We start from the raw sequence: 11,351 nt of genomic DNA on the forward strand, positions 1-11,351 counted from the left end.
CTGTCACCTTGGTCTGTGGACCAAACATGTCTAAGGCAGCGTCGCGCCAAGTCTGCGCGGAGCGTCCCCGCAGAGGCGCGTGTGCGAAGCGCGCTGGCGGCGCTCACAGCGGCCAGTTAGCGGCTCGGACGTCGTGCGGGAGAGCGAGCGGCTGCCTCCTCCAGCCTCGCGTGCAGACGTCTCTGCCAGGGCGGCCTTCCCCTCCTCCTAGAGCAGCCCCGGTCGGCTCGCGTCGGCACCTGCTTGAACGTCGGGGACTCTCTGTCCCCTCCCAGCAGGGGGGCGGCCTCCACTGGCGTGCACCGGCCGTTTGTGGCCTCCAAACTCACACGTTGACATCCCACCACCCGACGTGATGATATCTGGCGGCGGGGCTTGTGGGAGACGATTAGTTCATGGAGGCGGAGCCCTGGTCACTAGTGACTGGAATTGGGGCCTCGGTGCGGCCGCAGAGAGCTCGCCGGCGCCCTCCCGTCATGGCAGGACACGCAAGACGGCCGTTCGCCACCCCTCCTGCCGCGATCCGCTCCTGCTCCTGCTTACACGGCGTCTGGCTCTTTCCTTGGTTGGTGGCGAGGCAGGCGGGAAGGCTGGCGGTCCTAGCATGTCTGTGAGGAAAGCAAACGGCCTGTTTGATGGCGGCACTCCAGGACCGCTACGGGGCGGCGCGGACGACTGGCGGCAGGCTTCCTTCCGCAGCCTTCTAGTATCATCACGAGCCACTGTGACGTTTTGAGTATAAACATATAAAGAGCAGATGAACCCCCCAAGAATTCTGTTGCCGCCTGCCTGCCTTCCAATGAAACATCTTTCCCCCAGTTTTCTCATGGTATTAGGGGTCATTAACCATTAGGAGAATCAGTTCTAGGCCTTTCCTACCGCCCACTGAACAAACATCGTCTTCTTGCGAGGCCCTGTGGTGGAGATGTAAAAGTGGAAGGAAATGCTCTTACTGGCATCCGAAAGGACACTTTGCTCTGCGTCAGCAGAAACGCGGGCACGGAGTTGGGGCAGAGACGCCCGCGGCTGCGGAGGGCTGCGGAGGGCTGCGGAGGGCTGCGGAGGGCTGCGGAGGGCGCCAGCATGCGGCCGCTGCAGGGGTGCCTTCCCACCTAGCGCAGGACCAGCTCTACGCGGGGAGCCGGTGGGCTGAACTGGAACGCGCCAACAGCCACGTCTATAGCCTTAATGCCTTTAGTGCTCTTACGTGCTTTTTCCACCCTCAGATTCAGTTATGACCCTACCTCCCCGGAATTAGTGTCAGGTCCCACAGCTTAAGGGCTCAGTCCAGCAAGCGTGCCCGTGATTCAGTCACCTGTCAAGTGCAGATTGTTACTGTGCTTCTCACTGGCTATAAATGTCAGCTTCCCAATGACATACGCCTTGGGCGTGATTCATTTTCTAGAGGGGCTCACAGAACTCAGAAGAACATTTAAACATTTACCAGCTGATTATAAAGGATACAGATGAACGGCCAGATGGCAAGGTGCACAGGTCGGGGCCGCACACCGAGGTACCTGTCCAAACCCAGTCCCTTTGGGGTTCATAGGGGCTTCATGACACAAGCCACTGGCGAGTGATTCCACCTCTACCCCTCGCCTTCCCCAAAGGTGGGGGGAGCCGGGGGACTGACAGTCCCAAGGCTCGGATGGCATGGTTGGTTCCCCTGGCAACCAGCCCCCGTCCGTAGGTTACTCAGGGGCTTTCCAAAAGTGACCTCACTAATGTGACCAGACACCTTTATCACTCTTATCACTTAGGAAATTCCAAGGGCTTTAGGAGCTCTGTGCCAGGAAAGGAGATAAAGACCGAATGTAGATTTCTTAGAAGTCACAACATCATAAGTACCAAATGAAAATGTTTCACTTAATAGCTTTATTTCAGCAGCTCGGTTTCATTACATTCTACATATGTAACAGATTTGTATTTCTACCCGTTCTGCATAGATGGCATATTCATGAACTTGCATAGCTGACTGTTGCATTTGCTAGTTGCCGCGCCCTGGCCCGAAGAAGCGGGACGACAGAGCCGCTCGCTGGGAGCTCGGTGCAGCATCGGACTTGTCAGCAGAAGTCGACGTTGCTGTGCGCTTCAGTGGTCGCTTGTCTTCCTCCTCCTTTTCAAATCCCGAGCAGACCAGAGATCTTCCTTTAGCATATCGAGCACAGCACTTCCGCAGCTCTTGGACGACAGCCTGACACTTAGACTCCATGTAGTTGTTGGCTGAAAAAGACACGCAGACCCGGTCACGGTCTCATAGAACTAAGGCCTGGGGAAGTTCAGCTCAGCGCCTCCCACTCCTTTCCGCTTTACTGTGCCCTCCCCAGACGTGGAAGAGCGAGGGTGTACCCAGGTTCAATGACCTCTTTCCGACGTAGACGCCAATTAACAGGCTAATTACAAAAAAACCTGCAAGATTTATGAGCGAAGGAATTTTATATATTATTTCCTTTCCTTTCAAACGGAGTTAATAGCTTATGTACCCTCTCCGAGAAGAGTGGCAGCTGCGGACCCTACAATGCTTCTCACACTTTTCAAGGGCTGTAAACACACACCCACGTGCCTGCCCACACCCTACCCAACAAACACCTCCTGGCCTGCAAAGCCCAAAATATTTACTGTTTGGTCCTTTACCAAATATACATAGACCCTAAGTCAAGGAGAACAAAGGTTCTAGGACAGCCACACTTGATCTGAGTCCCCTGGTGCTAAAATGGGGTGCATGGGAGTTATCCAGGATTAAAAAAAAAAAAAGAAAAAAGAAAACAATGCATGCTGAGTAGTTGACTCAAGGCTTGGAGCCAGAGCAAACGGGTTCAAATCCTCACTGTGCCCCTTAGAGTTGTGTGACCCTCGACAAGTTCTAGAACTGCTGTGTCAATTTCCCCAACTCCGAAATGGGGGTCAATAATAGCATCTACCTCATGGATGAAAGGATTAAATGACTTAATGAGTTTAAAGCCCTTGTGGCTGTGCCTAATGCCCTTAGTCCTTCGGGCCCTCAATCCCCCCACACTGTAGCAAGGGAGCGTTTCTACCCTGATTCTTGTTCTCCCTCAGCCACGGGCTGCTATTTCAAATAAGCTAAGAATTTATTTGGGAGAAGGAATTGTGAAAAAAACATTTTCCTTTTTCTTAAGTTTGGAGGAAGGGAAGAAAAGGATGAATGAAGTAGCATTATTACCATTAACATTAATATTTTAGGTTAAAAGATATTTACGGGGGCACCTGGGGGGCTCAGTCGGTTGAGCATCCAACTTTGGTTCACGTCACGATCTCAAGGTCCATGAGATCGAGGCCCGCGTCAGGCTTTGTGCTGATAGCTCACACCTTGGAACCTGCTTCAGATTCTGTGTGTCCCCCTCCCTGGCTTACACACACACACACTCTCTCTCCCTCTCAAAAATAAAGAAACATTTAAAAAATTTTTTAAAAATATTTATGAAATATTGCTTACATCATAAAATGAAGAGGTCAAGAATGAAAGTTAAGAGTCAAACAAAATATACAAACAAGGGTTTTCTTTAGTGGTGAATCTCTGTGTAAATTTGTAACATCTTTCCTTCTGACCCTTCTGTATTTTCATGGGCATCCATCTCTATTACTTAAATAATGGGAAAAATGATCAAAAACCTCAGTTTTGAAATTCAAAAAGCCTTGTAGTTTTTTTTCTATCTGTTCTACCAATAATCATTTGCTGATTTAAAAAAGTAAAATCTTCTAGCATTTGGCCGAAGTTTTTGGCCAATTTAAAACCAGATTGGGGGAGAAAACCAAGTGGACAAATCATATCAAATATGCTTTACCTGAAATTTGCTTTTACCTTTAAGACTTAGCTGCTGACTTTGGCAGCCTGAATTCCAATTGCTTTTTCAACCCCCACTTCCAACCTGTTTTTAAAAAGTGAGTTTTCAGCCACAGTGAGGTATAAGCAACCCATTTAAAACTGGTCTTTTTTATAATTTTTTAAATGTTTTATTTATTTTTCAGAGACAGAGAGAGAGAGACAGCGTGAGCAGGGAGGGTCAGAGAGACAGGGAGACACAGAATCTGAAGACAGGCTCCAGGCTCGGGGCTATCGTCAGCACAGAGCCTGACGTGGAGCTTGAACCCATGAACCATGAGATCATGACCTGAGCAGAAGCTGAATGCTCAACCGACTCTTCATTTTGGCTCAGGCCATGATCTCATGATTCATGAGTTCAAGCCCCTGTGCTGGGCTCTGTACTGACAGTGTGGAGCCTGCTTGGGATTCTCTCCCTCTCTGTCTCTGTCCTCCCCCCTACCTATTCTCGCTCTTTCTCTCAAAATAAATAAATAAACAAACGTAAAAAAAGGACTTTGCTTAGCTTACTAACTCTGAACTCTGGCTGTACATTAAAATTACCTGGTTAGCTTTCTAGACTGACTCCTGCCAAGAACCCACCATCAGGAAGGCTGATTCAATTGTTCTGGGCAAGTTGCTCAAGCTCTCAGGTGATTCTAATGTACAACCAGGATTGCAAACTCCAAGCTTAGATCACATCACTTTTTATTTTCGGCATCTTTGATGATACAATGAGGAAAATCTTCAGGATAATTACAGAAATACTACGTTTGAGGGGGGTTAGTATTGTCTGCTAATAAAAAGAAAAATTGGTCTCTTGTAGTCAATTCACAGGTAAAGTGGAAAAATATAAAAAAGCATTTCACATACTACCTTGTAAACATTTCTGTATTTCACAGGCTTGTTTCTGGCACGGATCCTTCTGCGGCATATCCAGAAAACTAAAATAAGAAAAATGATTTTTATTTTGTCTTTTATCCATAAGGATTTTTAAGCCCTTCTAGATGGAATTTTCTTGAGACAACTAGGTATGCTAGAAAACATTTGCACTAAAAAATACTCTTCCCATGCAAAGGATGAATCAACTATATTTTTATAACATCCATTTCATTCATTTTAGAAGCTATAAATAGCTTTACATGCAAAACCCCTCCTTGGAGTCAATCGCCTCATCTTGAATCCTGTCAACCAACGCTGGGCAAGACGAGCCCGGGCCGGCACAGCCCGACACGACTGCCCGCTGCTCAGGTCTGTCGTTCGCAGAACCACTCTGGGCCAATGACGAAACTCCTGCCAGTTTTCCCCTACAATTCATGTGTGAACTGGGGGCCATTCCTACCCACCTCCGAACACTGATGGAAGAACTGAGTATGATAAAGGAGATAAGTACCCACATAGGGCCTGGAAGGAAAGCAGTAAGGACTCAATACATGGTAGCCACGATTCCCAAGATGTGAGAAGTAAAAACCTTACTTTTAATGTACATAAACAGTCATGACTACTTTAACTCAGGAAATGATCAGCTAGTGAATGCTTTCCTAGGGATCAGCCATATTTGGTGCTATTATTACTTCCTGAGAAAGGCGCTAGGTAAGCAGATAGAATATGTTTTGGAGCTCTTACAGAAACCAACTTACTCAAAATATCTATAACCAGAGAACGAATTTAAGTGCCAATGATTTTGATCGGCAACTTCTAATAATTTGAAGGCACAACTGCAGAAAAGAAAAAGGCCCGGGAGCCTTGGTAGCTAATTCCATTCATTGAAACGACCTCCTTTTTTTTTCAGAGCCCCCTAAGTTCTCGGTAGATGCAGGTGAGGTCAGTACTGGGGTGGGAAACACCGGAGCAAAACGTCGGATATTTACAGGACGGGAGAAGGAAAGGCAGGTGAATTGCTGCAGGGCAAATAAGCGACGGACAGACGTTGACGCCGCCAGCAGCCGCTCTCTTCCGTCTACATCGGCACCAAGTCCTTGGTGGTCTGGGCATCTGTTCCGCAGCAGGTGCTGACTTTTGTGGGACTCATCAGGTCCCAGTTCCAGCTGATGATGTCCATGAAAGGTTCTGTGGCAATTTCCAAAGGAGTCGACTTCAAGTTACGTATCCTAAGTGCTTTCGTTGACTTGCTTTCTGCCTGCGTGACCTCCTCTCTGCAGTTCCGCTTGTGCTGCTGTTCATGACCCTTGCTACGCTTGTGCGTTCTCGAGCGGTCGTTCAACCCACTCCCTCCCCCAGGCCCACCGGTGGGTGCACTGCGGTGGTGGATGAAGCGATTGCCATGTGCTGAACAGAACAGAGGAGCATAGCTTCCTAGAATCCCAGCACCTGGAAACAAAGAGAGATCATTAAAGTCACCCCAGCCGAAGAGAATGAAAAAGAAGGGAGAGCGGGGGATCAACAGAAATACGTACCAGGTTAATCGTCAGGCAAAAGCTTAAGCAACAGCTCCTGTACTCCCCTGACCTGTCGGAGAAAGAAACGCTTATAGAGCACTCCGGTGGAAGAGCCTCGGCGCAATGGAAAGTGATGAGCGCCACGGGTACCATTAAATGATGCTGGATCTCCCACAGGCGGGACTTGTTGTCCATGTAGCGCTCCTCGGGGTAGAGTTGCCACATGAGAGGGAGCTGTGAGGCCCGAAGGCGGCTCGGCCTGGCTGCGTCACCTAAGGGAACCTGAACTTGCTGGACTCGTGCCCTTAGGAAACTCGTCTCCTAGTGGGACAAAAAAATGATCAAAAATAAAAGCAAAGTTTTCAGGATACTGAGACTGGCTAGAAGCCAAGTTCCTTGAAAACAAAACTGATTAAAAAATAAGCAAAATATAGAGAGTTACCTCTTCCACGACGGCCACCCACGTGCGCTGGTATTCGTCGCGGTAGATACCCTCTTGGTGAACCCAGAGGTGATCGGGTGGAGCCCCCGCATCCTCTCCTGCCATTCTGGGCTTTGGGTTCCGATTCTAGCCCTGCTTTTCTCCACCTAAGCCTGCAGCGCCCGCGCACAGGACACAGGTGTGACTTTTCTGGGTCGGAATGAACTCACCAGTGAGCAAGGTGACCTGGTACTAGCAACGACCAACCAGAACCAAAACTCATATATGTCTCCTTGCACAGCCTAGATAGAACAGAGGCCACCCGAAGCTCCCTGCAGGGCCCCGAGGTGACGCTCAGCAGAGCCTCGGGTGACGCTAACTGTTGACTGCAAAGCAGGCAGCTCCTCAGGAAGCCAGGCAGCGGTCTCCCAAAGCAGCATCTGACAAAGTGTGGTCAGGACGGAGTGTGCGCAGGGCTGTGCCTAAGAGCACTTTTGTGGGCAAGAAAGCAGTATCACAACGGACCAGTGTGTGCACATTCCCGAGGTAAAAGTCCCTCCCAAACAGCTCCATTCGTAAAAGACAGTGAAGGTGAATCACATGCGTTGCTAAATTGAAATTAAAAGTTGGCTTTAAGGACAAACGACCTATTTATTAGCTTACTGAGAAAGGTTACTTATAGCAGTTGGGCTTTTCTGATTTCCCAAGTCGGAAGGCCAGAAAAACCCCTCTGCCTTCTGAGTGGTATAAAGGAAGCAAAGTCTTTCCATCAGGCAGAGCAGGCTCTAACCCCATCAGGATTCTCTGCCCCCGGATCCAGCTAATGAGATACCAGAACGCAGGATGATGCAGCCCAGGAAAACGCCAGAACGAACTGAGCTAAACCAAGTCCTCTTTTCAAGGACAACAATCTGAGTCTGACTTTTTTCCCCATAAACACTGTTAGTTCACCATTCCTAGAAATAGAAAATATTTTTTATAGAGTTAGGAAACGCTCTGATCTTAGTGGTTAATTCAAGAGCATCACAGTCGCACCGGCCGTCGCACCCTGAATGGAGGTGACTCGGAGCCCATCGTAGGTCTCTAGGGCTCTCTCCTTTCATGGAGCCCCTTCCCCTTCGCCGCGTCCCAACTGCGCTCCGTGGCGACACCAGCTCGCCTGACGCTGCAGACTCCAAACCTATCACCCAGTTGCCTTGGACTTCTTCTTGCTCAGCTGCTACATCCTATCACCAATTCCGGCGAACACCACTACCACTGGCTTTGAGACAAATTTCCCCCTAAACACGAGGCTCCCTTCGAGCTCCAAACCCTTGCTCTCGCTTTGTACTTGCCTAAAAACGCTTCCAAGGCCATTCTGTGTATCGCAGTCCTATTGCGGCAGAGTGCAGGTGCCTGTGTTCTCTCTGAAAATTTCTGGCCTCTTAGGACTACTGCAGCATTTACGTCTACACTCTAACCCACATTTTGGCCTCTAATTTAGATTGCCTTGTACATTTGCTTTGCTTATTTCACAAGTCCTGTCTCCCCTCAAAGACGATATTATAAGCTCTTTGATTAACAACAACGATACGGTAACAGGCACTGCAAGTTTCCAATATTAGCCAGTGTCCCCGTGAGGGGGTACATAAGTATGCTGCCAGGGGAAACAGATAAAGGCCACATATACATGAGTAGAGACAGATTCTGTAGGTGTATTATAGAACTGTATGTTTTTCGAAAGCCATTTTTTCCATTTAGCAGAAACAGTCATTCTGCCTCTCCTCTTCCCAAGGGCCTTGGAAAACAGAAATACAAACAAAAACCAAATAAACGTGACCGTCAAAATAAAGCATATTAATGTCTGGATTTCAAGTACCAAAGAAATAAGTGTGACCATTTAATAAAAAATAGAAACCAAGTGTTAAGTGTTTCAGTACCATCTCAAGTTCACAGATTCATTCACGGACAACCACCAATATACTGACATTTAAATCTGTTTAGAATGAAAAGTAAAATCTCAGTGGTTATGCCAACATTAAAACAGAATGATTCCAGTGGTGCAGAGGGCAAACCAATTGGAGATGACAGCGTGAGTTACTGTGAGTCACTACAAAGAGGCCCACGAGTCACTACAAAATATTCTCCGAAGAAAGGCAGTGTGACGCGCTGCTGTGACCTACAGACCAACGTGCCGGGCATCAGCAGCGCATGAGCCTGGACTCGGGCGCGCTACCAGAGCCGCAGCACGGAGGCCCCGTGAGAGGCAGGTGCGGGGGCCGGGGGACAGAGCAGCCGCCGCGAGAGCACAAAGAACAGCGTCTCTGCCGGACCAGAGTGGAGGCCGAGAGCACAAAATCCCTGGTTGTAGGAATTGAACACCATTTTCCTAAATGTCATTCCTGGAGCACTTGTCCCTAATCGTTTCCTTGGTCAAGTCAGTTTGGGATGTTATGGTCATAAAAGCTCTGGCAAGTTACACGGTAGAACGACTGTCGTTTGTTTTCCACTTCGCGAATTTATCTGACTAGAGATCATTTTTTTTCTGTGCATGAAACTTGTTCACAAACTCAGAACCCCTTGAACTAAGATGAATGTCTTAAATCCTCAAGATAAACGGAGGCACACAGTGCAGTGTCATCCACGGAACATAAACATGTTTCCCTCAACTCAAAGGAATACTACCATGTGCACATTCATTCAAAAAGTGCTGATATTAGCTTTATCATCTGTGAAGGCACTAATACATATTGTGCCCATGGGGACCACCGTATGGTCAGAGACCATAGTGGCCTAGATCATTTCCTAGTAAGGTGTTTCATAAATTCTGTTTCAAATGGATGATATATAACACAGGAGGGCTTTCTTAAGAGAATAATTTACTTCAATCTACAGGTGTTTGGACAATTTTTAAGTATTAATTAGTTGAAGACACTTATTTTACTTGAAGTGAATTAATACAGTGATTTAATTGCAGTGGGTGAGGTTAGGAAGAACGCGTTTGCTAGAGTCCGTCTGGCCTAGGTATGCATCCTGATTTTGCCGCTGCCTAGCTTTGTGACTTGGGACAAGTGAACGTCTCTGCGATTCAGTTCTTTTGAGGTGTACAATGAGAAAAAAAAAAAGAACATATTGATCATGATAGTCAGAACTTATTCACCACTCCTTGTACGTTTTTTATGTATGGAGTCTTTTCAAGTGCACACTCACCTCATTAGCTGGGTGCTGCTATGCCCTCCACTTGAAGATGAGAGAAGTTAGAACACAAGGCAGCTAGGAAGTCGTGGAGTCTGACTCCACTTCGGGCAGTTTACATATAAAGGTATATGAATGCTTAGTAGAGTGTCTAGCACATTAAGTTTGCCATAAATTTTAAGGTTTTTTTTCCTACTGCAATTGAAGATTTAGAACTGTGAAATGCAGCAGCAAGCATTATAAAAGCACAGAATATCATTCTCGAATTTGAGAGTACCTGAGAGCAACAACAATGAAAAGGGCATTTTTTTTTTTTTTTTTTGGTCTTGACGGTGTCTCAAAGCACTTTATAAAGTCAGGATACTCCACTGCTACACATCCTGGTCCTATTCTAGCAGGGCACGCTCGCCATGGACAGGAACTGGAAATAACGTAGGGTGTAAAGCGGACAGTTTAGGGAAGATTCAGATGGGTCCAATGTAATCGCGCACTAGAACTTCATTACTATCGGAAAGAATCATGGACACGGCTGCCATGTGCACATTACACATTAGGTCAAAATGGAGGCTGGTGGCGTGTGGGTGCCGGATAATCCCAGTGGATGCGGGCCCTGTCTGTGGTGGGGAGACTTTGGGCTAGACCTGACTTCGGAGCAAAGAGCAAAGCATCAACAGCTGGTCAAGTCGAGCGTCGGGTGCGTTCCCTTTCCAGCACTGCCCTGCCTGCCTGGCGTCCACCCTACACCGGGAATCGGAAAGCGGACCAGGGAACCCTAAGCGCTGGTGGGCGGTGGGGGCGGCCCGGCGCGGACTTCCCCGCGCTGCCGACCGGGCTCTCGTGTCCACGTGTCGTTCCTAAGCTCGGGCGTGGGAAGAGCTGCGCTTTTACCCGTGGCACCGTTGCCATTCCTGAAAGGAAAAGGACTTTTACGCACGGTTTCAGCATGTCTGATATCATCAGGCCAAAGAGAGCTGGGGACACTTGTCCCGCGGGTACGGGCTGCGACACATCCGACCTTCGGGGAAAGCTCACGGCCCCCCTTCCCGTCCCTGTACCACACGAGCAGGTACCTAAACGCCAGGCTTGAGAGTGATACTTTTTCAGATACAGTACAGCACTGTTTCTGGAAGAGGTTACTCACATGAATATAATGTTTCTTGGGCTACTTAGTCCGCCTCAGGAGCCGGGAGGCTAAAACTTCCAGGTCCCCCGCCCTGGGCCACTCAAGGCAGGATCGGGACGTGAGCCGGGGGCGGGCCGAGGTCACCCGAACCGAAGTTAGGAGGCGAGGGCCCGCAACCGGAAGTGCTCCGGGGACAGTGGTACGAGATTCGGGGCCGTAACTTGGAAGCGAAGCGAAGCGAAATAAAATAAAACCTGAACTGTCTTAGGACCCAAATTCAACGAGCGTCCCCCGGGCTGAGGAGGCCGGCGCGCGCGGCGAGGCCGCCTTAAAGGGCTGTCCCCGCTGCGTGTAGGCCGCGCACGGCTCTCTACGGCGAGCGGGCGGGCAAAATGGGCGCGGGCGCTCGAC

The 11,351-nt window shown here is 48.7% G+C and overlaps 2 protein-coding genes across 4 annotated transcripts; both read right to left on the reverse strand.

Annotated features, from left to right (window-relative positions):
• Positions 1–1,854: 1,854 nt before the first annotated feature.
• On the reverse strand, positions 1,855–11,345 carry CMC4 (C-X9-C motif containing 4). 3 transcript variants are annotated; one of them, XM_029930623.1, is made up of 3 exons: positions 10,959–11,345; positions 4,700–4,767; positions 1,855–2,223 (listed from the first exon to the last, which is right to left on the reverse strand). In XM_029930623.1, the coding sequence occupies exons 2-3, from the start codon at positions 4,755–4,757 to the stop codon at positions 1,988–1,990; spliced, it is 294 nt and encodes a 97-aa protein (XP_029786483.1). In that variant the 5' UTR covers positions 4,758–4,767; positions 10,959–11,345; the 3' UTR covers positions 1,855–1,987. The 3 variants fall into 3 exon arrangements, with proteins under 3 accessions (XP_029786483.1, XP_029786484.1, XP_029786486.1); XM_029930624.1 differs by lacking the exon at positions 10,959–11,345 and adding an exon at positions 5,695–5,776; XM_029930626.1 differs by lacking the exon at positions 10,959–11,345 and adding an exon at positions 5,464–5,683.
• Positions 6,063–10,952, reverse strand: MTCP1 (mature T cell proliferation 1). Its single transcript, XM_029930622.1, has 4 exons — positions 6,665–10,952; positions 6,373–6,543; positions 6,241–6,292; positions 6,063–6,154 (listed from the first exon to the last, which is right to left on the reverse strand). Exons 1-3 carry the CDS (start codon positions 6,767–6,769, stop codon positions 6,245–6,247), a joined length of 324 nt encoding a protein of 107 aa, XP_029786482.1. The 5' UTR covers positions 6,770–10,952; the 3' UTR covers positions 6,063–6,154; positions 6,241–6,244.
• Positions 11,346–11,351: the final 6 nt, after the last annotated feature.

Source organism: Suricata suricatta, chromosome X (genome assembly GCF_006229205.1).
Source record: "Suricata suricatta isolate VVHF042 chromosome X, meerkat_22Aug2017_6uvM2_HiC, whole genome shotgun sequence".
Classification (NCBI taxonomy): domain Eukaryota; kingdom Metazoa; phylum Chordata; class Mammalia; order Carnivora; family Herpestidae; genus Suricata; species Suricata suricatta.